The sequence below is a fragment of the Malaya genurostris genome, chromosome 1, assembly GCF_030247185.1.
Source record: "Malaya genurostris strain Urasoe2022 chromosome 1, Malgen_1.1, whole genome shotgun sequence".
Lineage (NCBI taxonomy): Eukaryota > Metazoa > Arthropoda > Insecta > Diptera > Culicidae > Malaya > Malaya genurostris.
Window position 1 is genome coordinate 144,298,662 of NC_080570.1, and position 17,820 is coordinate 144,316,481.

Sequence of the window (17,820 nt, forward strand, 5' to 3'; positions counted from 1 at the left end):
CTTTCGAACAATAAACTTTGTTGTATCATTACACAAATAACAATTGAATCAACATAGATATTGCCAATAAAATCAACTCTGCTTTTGTTGATACGCAATATATTGATGAATTATTTCAACAATAGAATCAGCTGAAACAATATTTTTTTTCGTTTGGCAAGACCAAAATATTTATTCACATTGATCAGAGGTCTTTCTTGATGTTGAAATGTGAAAATGGTTTAAAACAATCATATTCTAGCTTGAAATTAACATGAATCAGATTTGAAAATCTACTAGTCGATTTGTTATTTTAAACAGCACCGTTTCTCTGCGTTTCTTTTCGCAGTACGAACTTCGCATCGTATGAGTGCACATAAAGCCAACATTTGACTGCGTCTTGATCGAGAAAAATGCTCCAAACAGTGTTTCAATATCATAGAGAATTCCACAATGTTGGCCTCCTGAAAGCTTGAAATGAATCCCGTACATCAACTTGATAGTTTCTTTCACTGAAATATGCAAATCCGTAATGAAATAGTCAACATCAAAATTCTGAATGTTGCTATTTTTGTAGCTGTTGGGACCGCTCATTTGGCAAATAAATTAAACGAAATCACATAAAACAGTTCTGCTGCGGAATGTCCGCAATCCAAGTTTTGCTTCAAACAAGAGCGATTTCGTCATCCAGCTGCTGGTCGTTCGCATTCGGTAAAAATACATCGAAAAGTGAACGACGGAGTAAAACCAATTCCTTTGGAATTATTTTTCTTTGAAATATGCTAATCGGATGTAAAAGCTCAAATTCACAAATGACTTGAATTAGCGCCCTACTTCCTGGAATCCAAACGTCATCATTTGTACCAAAATACTTCTTTTTAGGACTTCAAAGTCACAAACGGTCTACAAAATCTTAAACGATTCTTTTCAAGACCCAAAAATGACATAAAGAACGTAGTTGGAAAAATAAAAATATCTGCAGCTCGAATGCAGCCCAACGTCAATCTCGCGGTTATGCCACTGACATTACCCACTTCATGTTTTGTCCTTATAAAATTTGAAAGGTGGTTGAATAATAGCGAATCTGTTCAAATTCAATACATGTATAATTTAGAGTAATATATTTATATTCCATCCAACTATTTTCACGAACAAACTAATATTTAATCCAGCACTGACCATCTATACAATTGAAATTTACGTCTAATTTGTTAACCAAATCGCATGAACTCGCTGTAGACTTGACAGAAGTAATCGAAAATGTAATAGTTTAACAACATCATTATGTGGAACATTGCATCGCCCAATCATTTGCCAGAGTAAGTGAATCCAATTTTGTCCACATTTGGAAAGCTGGTTCCGTTTCGAATGTTGTTGATCCGGCCGGCTGATCCTGAATCCCTTCTCGATTCCGATTTGGAACGTGTTAAACTCTTGCCGGACGATGATTCGCTGACCGTGCTGTGTACCGGTTTGCTAGTTATTGAGAGATTCAGGGCAAACTTTAGTTCCGCCTTCAGTGCTTCCCATGGTGTTACCTAGAGGTTGGATTGGATTGGATTCAATCGCATATCGCGGTATGTTGTTCAATGCTTACTAACCTTTTCGTCTACTGCCACCTTGCGTACGTTCCACAAGAATTCCAGCAGACCGATTATGAAGGCACAGAAACAACCGAACGCCAGGACTACGAAGACACCACCGACGTTATCGATTCCCAGTTCAGCAGCACTGTCCGCAGACGTCTTTGTTCCCGGACCTTGGCAGCGTCCTTGAAAAAATATTTGTTTGTTTTTGTTTTAGCGTGTGGAACATAGTGTAAACCTAGCGAAACTTACCTCCACCGTGCATTTTTCTCCACCATTTATCTTTCAGTTGAGAAAGCTTACCTTCCTCTTGCATTTTAAGCACTGCACCAGAGATAGCCGTTCGATAGGGAGAATCTACAAGGAAAGAGAAGTGTTTCCTGGATCTTCACGCGACCAACGTCCACAACTTACTGACTGGCATAGCGATTCCGTATCCCTTCGAGTCCAGCAGTCCACCGATTCGAGTTAATTCGCAGTACCGTTCGGTGATGTACTCCAACGAAGTGGACTCCATTAAAAATGCATACAAACCTCGTCCCTTCATCACTCGATCACGACCTTCGTCATTACTTTTGGTAAATACCGACGGACGGGCCGACTCCATCGCTGCCCACATCCGTTGATAGGTACTGAAGTTTGAACTGCGGAAGAAACTCAGTGTACTACCGCCAAGTACCGCTCCATACTTGATCTTGCTTTGCTTGGCCAGATCTTCTGCGCTCTCGATTGTGGCATCCATTCGTTCCATCGTCAAGAATGCCGCCAAATTGGCCGTGTAAGAGGAAAGCATAATCAGTGCAAAGAACCACCACATTCCGGTGACCACTCGAGTTGAGACAGCTCTGTGAAAGAAAACCAAATTAAATCAGATTTGCAATTGTTTGAATTGAGAGTGTACTCACTTCGGAAGTATGTCACAACCTTGACCCATAATGGATCCCATGGTTAGCCACAGAGCATTCAACATATCCCAGATGTTTTCCACCTCTTCGACGTCATCCTGCTTACAGGGATGTGGATTTTCCCAATCAGCTGGAGCCATACGGGATAGGACGAACAGAAGAACCGATACTCCCAGATAGGCGGTCGCCATGTAGATCCACACATCCAGCGAGAGTGGTGACAGGAAAGAGAACAAATCCTTCGGTTGAGGAACGGGTTTAGCGTACAGTATGCTGATTCCTATCCATGGACGGAGAAAATTACTAGGTTTACTATGAAAATAAGTGATTTTGAACAAGTTACCAAGTGTCATAAAAGGCATCGTAAAATCGACGGCTGTCCTCCGTTCATAAGTGATCGTCAAATCACAAATGGCTAAATCCGCTTTCTGCAATGATAAATTGAAAATTACCAGTAGCTCTCTAGATCCAAAAAACATGTCTCACCCGATCCAGCAAGTACTTCACCAATCCATCCCACTTTTTGGTTACTTTGTTGTAAGATCCGTACTTGCCATCCGGGACGAGTACCATTCGGTACTGGAATCCTAAAATCTGCGCAATTCCTTCAATCAAATCGATCGAATATCCTTCGAACTGATTGTTTCCCTCGAAAATTTCGCCTTCCTGTTTTTCCCTGTAAAATCGATCATTGTCAATCAACGCGACCAAGTCGTACTCCCCCAAGAACTTACTTCATCATCAGAAACGGTGCGCCAATCCGTGAAGCCACGACAAATGTTTTATTCTGCAGCGATTCAACGATCTGCAGGTGAACATCCTCCTGGCTGCGGGTATAGTTGACGCCATTGCGCGGGTCCCAAGTGGCGATCTTCTTGAAACCCTCGTGCTGACTCAGCTCAATGATGTCCAGCTGGAAGTACGTTCGACGACCGTTATCGTCGAATATGATAGGTCCAGTGATGCCATGTTCGGTTTTCTACGAATTCAAGAATAGATTTCGTTACCCGTGGATTGATTTTGTATTCTCAAAGCGAAACCTACCACTTTCATATAGTTCACGATTCTCAACCCAAACGGCCACTGCCGTAAATTTTTACTACCACAGGACAGTCGGGATGGGGTGATCTCTTCGGTAGCGTCGAGTTCTCGAATAGCCGTAGCGTAAATTTTGACTGCGTCGTTGTACAAAGCCGATTCCGTTTGGACGTGTTCCGGCGATACTCGAAACAAATTTTTTATCCTGGCTTCTCCCTGTTCCCAATCGTGAACAGCATTTTTTATTTCGAAACTCTTCGTATCCATCAACCGTATGGCGGTGATGTTGGATCGAAAGTACCGGAACTCATCGAAATCCAACGTGTGTGCATCGATCGAAGTGATGATGTAGCTTTGATATTCTTCCAACATTTTCACTTCCTTAGCCTGCCGAAGAATCTCCAGTATTTTGTTCGGATGAACCTCGAGAATAATGTGACTCTCGCCTGACGATTGAATGTCCTTCAACAGTGGCCGATAATCGGGATCGTCATCGATCTGCCGTACCGTGATCGGACTGTCCGACGGTTCGTGAATCTGAAGCACGTCCTTCAACCGCATCAGACCTTCGTCGCTATCGTAAATGATTGTGAAACTCTTCCAGCTGTAGTCTACAATCAAATCGCGCAATGCCTGCGACAGTACATCCGCCTCCGGGTACAGATTCAGTGTCATCGCCTGCAGTTCCAGATCTATGCCACCGAGCGGTTCCGGGTCCCAGTGTGTTATGATGTGCGGAATTTCAATGGTTCGACATATCGAGCTGACGATGCCCGAACTTCGCATCGAACTTGGCCCGAAGATGGCCGTCACACCTTTCGCCGCTAGTTCGCACGTTTTTCGTTCTATCTTGAAGCTATCCTCCATGTTGGATACAAACTGAATCAGCGGAACCAGCTCGAAGTGTTTTTCGTGCATGTTCACGCGTTCGATCGCGTACCGGAATGCGATCACGGCCTCATCCTGGCTTTCACGGAAAATGGCTCCTGTTGGTAGGGAAGGAAACGGTTAGAAATTTCATTTTACAATACCCCTATTGATTCAATTTGGTTCAAAATATTGTTTTGCGGTTGTTCCGCAGTTCAGAGATTATATAAATTTTGTATGTTTAAGACTAACATATTTGATTGCTAGCAAATTTGGCTAGCTCCTAACGGAGTTTCGAAAATTGTAGGAAATCTCTTGGAAAAATGCATAGGAAATGAGGGTTTTGTGTCATTAATAATTCGGTACGTATCAACTAAAGAAATATGTTTTTTAAACCGTCAATCGTATTTACTCAGAGATAGTTCTATTATTTTAAAATCAGTCACTTATTACTTTGGTATTGGGAATAATTCATTTTGATATAACTCTGAACCTACGGGTAATAATTTCAGGTATCCAGTTTATTTAACAGTTCGACTGAAAAGTTCGTATCGTTTAATAGAAACACACATTTTTTGCCAAAATTCGTTTTTTTATTCAACATAATTGCCATCAGAGGCGATACAGCGATTATAGCGATCTTCCAACTTTTCGATACAATTTTTGTAGCACGATTTGTCCTTTGCCTCAAAATAGGCCTCAGTTTCAGCGATTACCTCTTCATTGCTTCTAAATTTTTTACCAGCGAGCATTCTCTTGAGGTCTGAGAACAGGAAAAAGTCACTGGGGGCCAAATCTGGAGAATACGGTGAATGAGGGAGTAATTCGAAGCTCAATTCGTTCAACTTCAGCATGGTTTTTCGTTGTTGTTTTTGATCGATTGTGAGCTCACGCGGCACCCATTTTGCACAAAGCTTTCTCATATCCAAATATTCGTGAATAATTTGTCCAACACGTTCCTTTGATATCTTTAGGGTGTCAGCTATCTCGATCAACTTCACTTTACGGTCATTGAAAATCATTTTGTGGATTTTTTTCACGTTTTCATCGGTAACAGCCTCTTTTGGACGTCCACTGCGTTCATCGTCTTCGGTGCTCATATGACCAGTACGAAATTTTGCAAACCACTTACGAATTGTTGCTTCGCCCGGTGCAGAGTCTGGATAACACTCATAAAGCCATTTTTTGGTATCGGCGGCACTTTTTTTCATCAAAAAGTAGTGTTTCATCAACACACGAAATTCCTTTGTTTCCATTTTTTTTCACAATAACAAAAGTAGCTTCACTCAAAATGCAATATCTCACAAACTAATAATCAGACAGCTGTCAAATTTATACACGTATCTTTTGAAGGTTGGTACTAACTGAAAATGGTATGGATTTAATTCTTGTGATGCCCTCTCATAGAAACGATACGAACTTTTCAGCCGATCTTTTAGTTTAGCTCTTATTTCAGCATAATTAATACCACATCAAACAAGGACGACAAGGGCTTAATATGGTATGCGTTTACTATTTACTTCTGTTCGGAACGCTTTTCATTAGCACTAGTATCAAGTGATTTGCAAATATATTTGATATCCTACTTGTGTGGATCGAGCTTAACGTTATTGTGTAGCATGTTTATTCTCTGTCCACACTGGATGTCGACTCGACATACAGACGATACATGCGCGACAACACTAGCGCGCAGAACTGGAGTACCCGCCAATTTAATGCAGATCCTGAAAGATCGTGGGCCGCTTACAATCAGCTCTGATGGACTTTCCTTCTAGTCCCCTAAGTTGGCACACTACTGAATCGAGTTACATGTGCTAAATGCTTCATTTTCTAGTGGAAATAAGTATATCACGAATGCATATGAAAATAACTTGATTTGGTCAATCGTAAGTCAATTCTATAGAAATCTATATGGAAAACAATCATATCGTATTATTTCGATGTGAATTTCAAATAAGTGTAGCATGATTTTCTCTAAGAGTCCACAGTTTTTACACTTATTTTTAGTAATAATTAAAAGCTTTGCTGATGATGCTAACGTGCAAATTTTTTTCAGTGTGCAATTTGATGTCAACGCATTCCCGCTTGTGAGGAATTCTGGCAACCGTCAGAAGGCTGGCTGCATTATGGCTGCTGTCAAAATTGTCCAGGCGAAATTGCGTCATTATCTCGCCGTACGTGTCTTGTTTATTTCCCTCCTTTTTCTTTTTTCTATTTTTTATTCGACTTCATTTTATATTCGTCAATCCCGCATGTACGTACAAAAAACGAATCTTGAGACGAGGTAAATGAGATTGAAATATGGGTATGTTTGGTAGTGAGAAAGTAATGTTATTGGCAATAACATTTTCCATGATTAGTATATATGAAGGGCAATAACTTATTGCCTTTCATATGTATCTTTTATTGAAAAAAAATAAAACCAAGACGCTTAAAATGTAGAACCGATTCAAAACGGTTCTGCCAATCTTGTATGGCAAAAATCCGACAGAAAAGAACCGTTAATAACCGCTAGGCGAAATTCTCTGCCGGAAACGGTTGTTGCATTGTTGCCAGACTTTTGCCGGAATTCTGGCAGAATTCCGGCAAAAATGGCTGGCAGACATAGCCAGCCGTCTGGGGGGAAATCTGCCCGCCGCGTACAAGTGGGATTGAGGTTTCCATGCACGGTGAAAAATGAGCGGCGACCCTAGTGAAAAATGGGTGGCCAATATATTTCCTGATGAAAACAAAACAATATGTAAAAGCAATTCACACGTAGCAACAGGCGACTATCACCGGCGATTACGGAACAACAACATTAATTGTGAGCAATTCATGTGAAGGGACGCAACGTCAAGTTCACGGAACCTTGTGATGTCGGGTTCGTGAGCAATATTTGGCTAAAATAAGAATTATATCAATCTTGACGTCGACTGAAGTTAGTTGATTGTCTGAATCGTGTTTAATGCAGACGTGTCTAATGAAAACAAACTAATCTCATTTGCATTTGTGGTTATAACTGAGCAGTCAGAAAGCCTAATAGACAGTTCTCTCGTAGTGTCAAAGGTCGCGACTAGCAGCACGGATGATGACATTAAACTAGTCATCTTAAAGTACACCGATGACATTGGGTCCATCGCGTTTTGAACCCCGAACACTGCAATGTTTTGATATTCATCAAATTTTGAAAATTACTTTCACTTGATGTTCCGAAACACTATCTGCTGTATTTTAGGTAAGCCTATACAAGTTATTGTGAGACAATCGACCCAGAAATCTCTAACTTTCGTGCAATAAACAAGATAAACCGTAAAAGTATTGCATTGTTTATTTACGTTCGACCAGCTGATATTTAAAGTTCTGATTTTGATCTCGTGAAGATCGTGACAGCTGGCCGCATAGAACGCAATAGAAAAAGTCTGACAAAATCTAGTGTTATCGTGAGGTTGATTTTTTTTGTTGGTATCTTTTTAGCAACACTGTTTTTGACAGATCACGCGTGAATCGTATCTTGTGTCATTGTCGAACTTGTTCGGTTTGGTCTATAATTTAATCATTAATCGTCGTTTGGTCTGTAAATTAGTCAAAGATGGGCGCTGGCGAAGTTAGAGGAAGATCCACTTTTTTATCGAAAAATTGTGTTCAGCGACAAAGCTCATTTCTGGTTGAATGGATACGTCAACAAACAAAATTGCCGCATCTGGAGTGAAGAGCAAACAGAAGCATTAGAAGAGCTACCAATGCATCCCAAACTGGACCTCGCCCATGAGTGAAAAATTTTGACAGAATCTTCTGGTGATGTTTTTGAAACTATAAGTAATATGAGAAAGGCATCATTACACCACTAGATGGATTAAAAAGGTTTTCTTTGGAAATCAAATCCTATAACTTTAAAATCAACCTTTATGTTAACAAAAAAAAAAGTTCCAGTTGTTTCTTTAGATTTCGTCATCGACTCGTTTCTTGAGCGAAACTTTGTAATTATACTGTGGCGCAATATATTTACAGGCACTTTTTTTCGTTGCGCTCTACTTAGCTGACAAGTAATAAAACCATTTCGATAGTCCCACGACAAAAGGGCCTAACTGCAAATGAGAGCCTCTCTTTGTTTACTTTCTCTTTCGGTTATTACGGAGCCATTATTGCAAATTCTCTAAAGTTTACAATATAAATCAAAAGATTGTAGTTATACCTTGAAAGTTTTGCGAAGAGTAAAGCGCCAAATATAAAATCAGTTCGGTAAATCGTGAAAGAGAAAGTAAACAAAGAGAAACTGTCATTTGCAGTTTGGCCGACGACTTAGGCCCTTTTGTCGTGGGACGGTCGATTTATTCCGAGGTTATTAAAATTGAACTGAGAAAACATATATTTCATATGCAGAAAACTTGAAAATTAGGTGAAATCCACTTAATCTGGTAGAAGATCTGGCTTGTTAGAGCGCTTGTCGAAATGATATAAATCTGATGTATGCCAGATAAATCTGGAACATTGGCAACTCTAGTGATAATAAACAACCGTGAAAAAATTTAAATTTTTCAACGGATACAAGCGTTCGGAGACCAATAAATGTGAAACTACAATTATTGAATGAATTTTAGAGGAAGAAAAGTAATATTGCCAATGTTATGAATTTTTAGACCCTAGCGCTAAAAATTTTGGCAGAAACTTTTTGCTCACACACTAATCATAGTAAAAATGCCAGTGCACATCAGGGATGCTAGGTTTCATTTTTAGGCACGTTTTTGTGCAATTAAATTGTTGCAGTGACAGTGGAAAAATTATCGTGCAAAAGTGAAAGTTAATTGCTCTAAAGATGTAAATTTCAAATATGTCCATTCAACGTTTGATTATAAGTACAATCCTTAAATGTCTGCGCCGTAATCAGAAATCTGTTAGTTCAGGTATAAATCTGCATAAGGGGCATCACTAGTGTGGCATGCACTGTGGTCGATGACGAATCCAACTCAAAGTCAAACTCGATTTTAAGCAGCTTCTCGGTCAAAATTCTTACATTGCGGCTGGACGTTGGGATTCGGCTGGAAAGGTTCAAATTTGCGTTTGCTGACAAGTTCCCTGTTGACTTAAAACAAAACCATTGGTTATATCCTCGTCGAAGACTACCCAAGTTTAGATCGAAGGCGTGTACTGTCCTTCATCCGTAAGAATAGGGGCAAATCTAATCTCTTTTGGGGCGATTTGGCCAGCTGTCACAACTTCAAGATGGTTTTGAATCATCCGAATTGTGCAGAATTTCGAGCAATCGAAATATATTGGGCAATTTCAAAACAACGACTTCAACGAAGCGGTTGGGTAGTCTTTGATTTACATCCACAAATGCGAATAAAATGGAAGAAATGTGCTGATTCTGTGTCCGTTTCCAAAGTGCGGGAGTTGATAGGCTCCATCAAGAGGTTCGAGGTTGGAGAGATGTTACCATCTAATCTTGTAACTTTGAAGTTTTAATAAAAGAACTCTAAAGGAACTATTAATGGTCCTTTTAAACTTATTGAATCACAAATTACAGGTCTTTTTTTCTCAACATTGTGCAAGCAAAACTTGTTTACATGGAAGTCAACAAAGATAACAAATAAACATAATCGTGATTGTCATGCCCGGTCAGCTCGTCTGAAGTTTGATCCGGTGTTCAGTATGATTTAGATTCCGAATCAAATGCAAAAACCGATTCTGAACCGATCCTATCTGTTTGAGAATTATACTGAATCCCGAATGAAAATCTAGATGAGTTAACCGGGTGTTAATGAGTTACGCATGCGTTGCTCTGGCAACGGCTCGTGTTGTTTACAGACAACAGCAGTTCGGCAAAATTCGGCATCCATCTGCACGTGAACACTCGGGTTGTGATCGGGAAAAGGTGCGCGTGCAAAACATTTAGAAAAAATGTCACAAAAAACATTGAGAAACAAGTTAACAATGATATCAAATAAACATGATCGCGATTGTTATGGTAATGGGTTACGCATGCGTTCCTCTGGAAACTGCTCGTGTTGTTTACAAACAACTGAAGTTCGGAAAAATTCGGCATCTAACAGTGCACACTCGGGTTGTGATCGCGAAAAGTTGCGCGCGCAAAGCATTGAGACAAAATGGCGACACTCATTGTCCTGCTAAGAAAATGCTAACTAAAAGTTATAATAGCCGAGTAAATACAATAACTTCACTAATTCTCATGAATTTTAGTGCTCCAGAATATTCTGGAAATTATCTTTTAGCCAAACATTCTTTCTTGTGAAGATCACCGAAACGAAGCTGCCCCGCTGGACACCATTTTGCTTTTTCTCTGCACAGGTAATCAATCTGTTTTTCCACCAATAAAAATCGATTTCCCGGATAAACAATCACACGCGAACATACCGATCGGAATTTCCCGTTTACTTTCCACAGCACAGGCAGCCAGTAGAGCCCCGATCAGGGCGAACAGTTGGGAACGCCACATTTTTGGAGTGTCAGTTTTTTTCCAATATGGCGTCCACGGACACAAATTGTCACTCGGTGGTGTCACTGGCTACTCTGATGATCGATTGTACACGATGTAGCACTCACCGACACTCGGTCGAAATGGTGCGAGTGTTTCGCACGACGATCGTCGTCCGACTGATCGTGAAAATCGTGACAAATCGGACGGTGCGTCCGTGGTGTCTTTTGGATGGTGAAACACCGGAGGACTTTGACCGACTGACAGAGTTTCCCGCCCGGTACCCCGAGACAAACAGCTGATGATGAGTTGTTCGGTGTGGGGGAGAAAACATGAATTTTATTTTTAGCTACGGCACAGCCAACATAAGATGCAGTTGGGTTGATGACGAATGTGGGAGACGAGACGAGTGATAGAATGTTTAATTACTTGGCAAAACATCAGACTGATTCGAGTATGCTAGGTTAGGGTTACAGAGTATAAGTCGGTGTTTTTGACTTCCGAATGTACTACATATAATTTTTCAAAGGGTTTTACTTTACTTCGATTTCTTAAATACCGAAACTGAAATTAGTAGTTCAAAGGCTTTTTTAACGGCATTTAGTACGTCTTATTTCAAAGCAACGCAGACTTAGTATCAATTCTTCACATTGTTTGGCTGTATAATTTCAAGAAATATTCTCTAAAATATTCGTTCTTGGACAAAATTAGAACCAACTACTTGAGTTATGTTATGTTTCACTCTTATTAGGATGGCAAAAAAGGTCCCGAACAACTGTTTCATTTGACTCCAGGTTTGTAGAGCGAACGATAAGCAATCTAATTTCGGAACAATTTCCGGTGTTCGGCCGGTATAGATTTGGATCTAACCCAGAAACGATTTCTGGCAGTCCATTAGCCCGAAAGCATGCTCTGCAATTCGAAATTTCATATGGGAGATGAATAAAAGAATTGAAACTGTTACTGACATGTTAGCAGCAAGCCGTTTTAGTCTCATCTATTCGAACAGTTGAAACATCAAATTTAAAACTGAGGCCGCTCTGTTTATTTTTAATTTGTATTTGAAACACACTGTTGAGATTACCAGTTATTTTTCGTTATAATTTTCTAATTTAAGTTTTAAAACTTCCTTAAATTGTGCATCTACAACTACAACACTCTTGATCAAACTTTCAGTTTCCCAAATTATCTCAAAAACGGACTGAGTAATGAATTCGTACTCGACTGCTCGTTTCGGAGTGCTCGATTAATCCCATTGACAGTGACATTCGAAATGTCATGCAATTTTCACTCACTTCATGAAGGTGGCAATGTCAGGTGACTTACGCTATTTGTAACTTCAACTAGAGGAAAATTACCAAAATTAGTACATGCAAAATACGTGCAAAATTGGATCACTCGTATTTGGTTCGGAAATCATTCCGAACTGACAACGTAGAATACGTAGAAAAATCGAGAATATTTTAACTAATAAATATCAAACTAAACCACAATTGTTTCAAATCAACATATTTTAGTTGTTTTTAAACAGAATTTTAGTTGTTATTGATTGGATCAAGCAATAAATAGATGATATGGAGTTAAAAATTTTCCCAAATTTGTAAAACCAGAAATAGTTTTGTCATCGAACAGGACGACAGTTCCGAATTTCCGCTACTTTTGACAAATCAGCTTAAAATTTTATCATTTCACCGAGTTTTTCAGTAATATTATCGATTTCTATATGATCTATATATGGTCTATTTGTATGAGATACCAAAACAAGGATCCCATCCGATGGTCGATTATTTGGGGACTTCTAGAGCTTGCTGCATTAGTCGATACCTTTCATGTAGCCTGTATGGGTTCGATTCCCAACCTCTAAAATAGTGTGAGAAAACTTTTCCGGCTCGTAAAGGTCCCGAACAACTGTTGAGTGAAGTTGAGTGAGTGAAATATTCATAAAAATCTATAGAAATCAGTGAATTTTTTTAAAAAATCTGTGTTCTGTGGCGCATAGTTAAGCAATTTGACATCTCTGTTTCCTACACCAATGCAGAGTGCACAGATCTATTCATATATGAAATTAGAATGTGTGCGAGCCGAAGATAAAGTTTGTTGGGGGCAGAGATGTCAGATATTTTCATAGAAAATCTGTATTGCTTTGTATAAAATATCTGTATTAATCTGTATTCACAATAAAATAAAATTCTTACAACAAAATGATGCTAAAAGATGTTGTTTCAGTAGATTGTGGTTGTAGGATGGTAGATTCAATCAGTCATTGCCGCACTCACAAGAATATTCAACAACGAAATGTCATAGTATTTTTCATCCACAACAATTGAATTGTAATTCCATATATTTATCTAGTTTGAAAATGTTGACTTTATAATTTGACATGAAATTTCAACGCCCAATAAGCAACGTCAAGTCAGGTCATACAATTCTCAGTTTGACAGTAAAGTTTCAGCAATTACTTCCTTGAATATCAGTTCAAATTGGTTTCAAATTATAATATAAATGGATTTCACAAGAGATTTCCATATTAATTTGTGATTTGTCCGTTGATTGATAGACTCAAATACTAAAAGATAGCTCAGACAGAAAAGTTCTATTTTTTTCTTTCTACTTTTTGTGAGATCTGTATAAATCTGTATTAAATTGAGGAAATCGGTATAAAATCTGTACTTTGTATTAAATCTGTAATTTTTTTCAGAGACTAGGTGGCTGTAGAACAGTTCAGGAGGGTTGTTCCGGAATACAGGGCTTAACAAAGTTTAGAATTCTTTTACCTGCAACCACTGATAAACATAACATGTGCAACAAAGTGCAAATAATGAAGTGTAATGAATACTCAAGTACGTCTCCCACATAAGGTATTACATCACGGTTTTATGATATTTGCGGCTTAACAAGAAAAGTTGAGAAAGCAATTCCCTGTAATTGCATGATATTTTTTCTGTAAAATTACTGCCGGACGAGGAGTGCATCCGAGGTGGTAACCCCAATCCGAACCCGAATATATTTTTTCAAATCCGAATCTATTTACAGCGAAGCGAATTCTACCAAAATTTTTCAGTAAAAGAATTTTTACCGTTTTTTTTACCGAAGGCTCAGTTGTTCCAATTTTGGCCAAAATGCTGAAATATGTAGCATATTTTAATGTCGTTTTCGCTTGATGCCAAATCTAACCCAGTTTCCACCCTAACTGTTGTCAAACAGTTTGTTTGAAGCAGAGATACCATTTATACAGATTTATCTGTATTATACAGATTTTTATATGCTCATACAGATTTAATACAGAGTACAGATTTTATACAGATTTCCTCAATTTAATACAGATTTATACAGATCTCACAAAATTGAAAATTGAACTTTTCTATCTAAGCTATGTTTTAGTATTTGATTCCAGTGATGAACTAAAAGTCTTTCAATCAACGGACAAATCACAAATTAATATGGAAATCTGTTGTGAAATCCATTTATATTATAATTTGAAACCAATTTGAACTGATATTCAAGGAAGTAATGGCATCATGAAATTTTACTGTCAAACTGAGAGTTGTATGAGCCAACTTGACGTTGCATATTGGGCGTTGAAATTCCATGTCAAATAATGAAGTCAACAATTTCAAACTAGATAAATATATGGAATTACATTTCAATTGTTGTGGATAAAAAAATAAAAATAAAAAACTATGAAATTTCGTCGTTGAATATTCTTGTGAGCGCAGCAGTGACTGATTGAATTTACCATCCTACAACCACAATCTATTGGAATAACATCTTTTGGCAACATTTTGTTGTTAGAATTTCATTTTATTGTGAATACAAATTAATACAGATATTTTATACATAGTAATACAGATTTTCTATGAAAATATCTGGCATCTCTGGTTTAAAGTTAATTTCGAACCGTGTTTCACCGTTGTTGAACTGAAGATCGAGTCAGTTTCGACCTGGTTTTTATATCAGGTTTGTTCAAATCCCCGCTGCTAAGTGTGAAACCAACACAGTTTCGTAAAAAAGTGTTTGTTTGATGAAACTATCCTAAATCAGTTTCAGTTTTCTCAAGCGAAAACCGACATAAGGTTTTTGGATACAACTCGAAACATAGTATCCCCTGGAAATAATTTAAAACAGACTATAACAAACCAAATTGGCATCGTATTCCTCACGTGCATTAAGTGTTTTGTTCTACAGGGTCCGGCACTCGAGGTGTAACCAATTAAAAAGGCCATAAATTCAGTTTGGAAAATTACTTTTACTTAATTCAAAGTACAAAATGTGTAAAAATAATACAAAATTCAGAATCAATTCACTTTTGCTCGATATGACCACCTTTTGCCTTGACTATGGCCTTGAGACGGTCAAAAAACGAATCGCAAGTTGCCCGAATGTGACTTGCAGGTGTATTTTGGCCCACTCGCGGACAATAACTTTTTTCAGCGCCTCGAGACTGGTGTATCTTTTAGTTCGGACTTTGCTCTCCAAAATGGCCCAAAGAGAATAATCCATTGGATTCGCATCTGGTGAATTCGAGAGCCATTGTGTGGACGTGATGAAGTTCGGAACGTTGTTTTTCAGCCATTCTTGGTTCACTCGAGCTTTGTGAGACGGTGCCGAGTCCTGCTGAAACGTCCATGGTCTGCCACCGAAATGTTTGTCTGCCCACTGCTTCAAAGCAACCTCCAGAATACTTTCCCGATAATATGTCGCATTTACCTTGACGCCAGGCTCGATGAAAACGATTGGAGAGCGCCCATCTGCGGTTACAGCGGCCCAAACCATTATCTGTTGCGGGTGCTGCCTCCTGGTGGCCAATCGATGACTCAAATTCTCGTATGAACGGTCGGTCAAGTAAATCCTATCGATTTGAGAGTTTACGAATTGCTCAATTGGAAAAATTTTCTCGTCAGAAAATACAATGTTCGGAAATTGACCGCTTTCGGCCAAACGAAGCAACTCCTTCGCTCTCTCAAGTCAAGATTTTTTTTCGCGTTCACTTTTGGCAAAATGCTTTCTTGCGCTTGTAAACAATACAACTCCGAACTGTCATTTAGCAAATTTCTAGAGAGCTGATGCCCGTGCGTCAGCTGCGCGAGCGGTCTGAAGTTGGTTACACTTCGAGTGCCGGAACCTGTACTTAGGAAAACTTTCGATATTCCCAAACAACAACGTACCAAGCGTTTCCTCCGGAAAAAACTGAATTCCTCCTTCGGAAAGCTTATCTACGAAAGCTCCTTTTCAACCAACTCGCCGAAGAATGAATCCACCTCCGGCGTCACATCGAACAACCAAAGCTGAAGCTGTTCACTCATACAAGCGGGAGATAAACATTCCTTATCAGCTCGAAATGTTGTAAACACTGACTCTACAGCTGCCAGTCTGAAAGACACACGCACACAGATCGGGAAACCATGCGCATGAATAACGTTTCGTCACGAGGATCCACGCACATGCACTCACACTACACTATCAAAGCGGATGCCGTAGATATCCTTGATGATGGAACGAGAGAACGTAAACAGAGAACATTGCGAAAGCTCTCCTGGTAGAACCAGAGATTGGAGTATTGGTGTGGAGTCGTGCCACCGTTGGAAAAGTGACTTTTGTCAACATGGACCACTCGCAGCATCCTCAGTCGGAGATAAACGGTCGTGGCAGGACAGTCGTGTTCCATCGGAGGACAACTTCGAAGAATTGTAATACCGTGGTTTTGCCATTCGCCCCTTCGGTCGGTGAGTGTGTGTTTGTGCGTGCGTGCTTTGGTGGACGTCAGTGTTGGTGGCACAAATTAGTGCGTTTTTTCCTTTCGTCGGGAAGCTGCGAGGAACTAGCAGCCGAGCAGGTAGAGTTTCAGCAATGTGAAGTGTCAAAAACTGTGTGTTTTCTTTGACGATTTTCACCTTCTGACGTTTCGGATAGGTGAAATCCGTGAATTGTTCGGTCGATTCCCGGTGCGGTGGAAGTCGGATTTGAACAGGGAAGTGAGTTCTTTAAGGGATAGTTAATCTTCTTCGTGAAAAAGGTCATGCAGTGGAAGTGATTAATGTCCTGTTTTTGCGCTGGTCGAGCCGTTCGTGTGTGATTTTCCGGAGGTGGAGGAATACGTAGAAGTCTCTGTGTGCTAGGAAAGTGTGCGCGCGTGTTTGGACTGTGTCTAGTGTTTCCAGCGGGGGAAAAAAGTAGTGATTCCAGCAAGTGGAACCGGAACCATGAAGCTGTTTACCACGCTCCTGGGATTGGTCTTCCTCGGATGCTGCATGCTACTGACTCCGGTACCAAGCAGCGCTCTGCCCGACGTCATCCGAATCGGTAAGTGGTGTTAGTAAGGCTCTAGAAGTACAAATCAAAACACGAAGCTGTCAAAATTCTATCCACAACCGAATCTAATTCCCCTGGAAGATACTGTCTTTGAAAAGAGACCAAAACCAACAAAGTCAAAAGTTAAAACGTTAGCAGTTCGTATTATGGATGAGCAGTATCATATCTGAGCAAATGTTTTCCTTTCGTAAACCCCTGTGAGAAATTATTTCTATCGTCGTAGTCTACTTTCGCTTTCACCCGTTGTCAAAATAATTCTCCCAGCCTCCAGTTGCCGAGCGTTTCACGCGTATCCGGTGCTCCACTGGAAACGAGAGAAAATGTGAAAAGTTATTTCGTTCGTCGCGTCATATTCAGAGCCAATCAGTTGGAATGATGAATTGCTGAATGAGATAGAACGGGAAGTTGTTTAGCGTTGACAAAATCAAACACTCATTTCATATCCGCTGCTTTTTTTTGGAATAGAATAATTTCCAAATCTGGTTCCGAAAGTCTGACAGCGAGTCTGTGTCAGTTGAATATTAAGTAACTGTTCTGCCAACTTTGGATGGGGTTTTTCTAGGTAACTGTCGTTTTTCATGTGTTTGATGTGAGCGCTTCGCAGCACCCGGGAAAATTTTGGCGCTCTTTGGTTGTTCTAAATATAGCCAAATCGCAAGAACAACCACCAAATTAAGTGAAAATTGAATCTAAACTGTATAAAGCCTACGGCCCTTCTTCA

The 17,820-nt window shown here is 39.6% G+C and overlaps 2 protein-coding genes across 6 annotated transcripts in view; one reads left to right on the forward strand and one right to left on the reverse strand.

Annotated features, from left to right (window-relative positions):
* Window positions 1-1,088: 1,088 nt before the first annotated feature.
* On the reverse strand, window positions 1,089-11,018 carry LOC131426044 (glutamate receptor ionotropic, kainate 2). Its single transcript, XM_058588451.1, has 10 exons — window positions 10,730-11,018; window positions 3,515-4,494; window positions 3,205-3,449; window positions 2,957-3,146; window positions 2,814-2,898; window positions 2,471-2,750; window positions 1,980-2,410; window positions 1,818-1,922; window positions 1,581-1,750; window positions 1,089-1,517 (listed from the first exon to the last, which is right to left on the reverse strand). The coding sequence occupies exons 1-10, from the start codon at window positions 10,809-10,811 to the stop codon at window positions 1,287-1,289; spliced, it is 2,799 nt and encodes a 932-aa protein (XP_058444434.1). The 5' UTR covers window positions 10,812-11,018; the 3' UTR covers window positions 1,089-1,286.
* A 5,388-nt stretch (window positions 11,019-16,406) lies between these two features.
* Window positions 16,407-17,820, forward strand: part of LOC131426045 (glutamate receptor ionotropic, kainate 2) — a 318,947-nt gene continuing 317,533 nt past the window's right edge. For all 5 annotated transcript variants that reach the window (XM_058588453.1, XM_058588455.1, XM_058588452.1 and 2 more), the window contains exon 1: window positions 16,407-17,090. In XM_058588453.1, the coding sequence (XP_058444436.1) occupies window positions 16,991-17,090 (100 nt within the window). In that variant the 5' untranslated portion in view covers window positions 16,407-16,990. The remainder of the gene's footprint in view (window positions 17,091-17,820) is intronic.

Coding starts and splice junctions, on each gene's coding strand:
- LOC131426044 (XM_058588451.1), bottom strand. CDS start 10,811: ATGTGGCGTTCCCAACTGTTCGCCCTGATCGGGGCTCTACTGGCTGCC. Junction 1,751..1,817: donor GAGAAAAATGCACGGTGGAG/GTAAGTTTCGCT, acceptor TATTTTTTCAAG/GACGCTGCCAAGGTCCGGGA. Junction 1,518..1,580: donor AGGTGGCAGTAGACGAAAAG/GTTAGTAAGCAT, acceptor TCCAACCTCTAG/GTAACACCATGGGAAGCACT.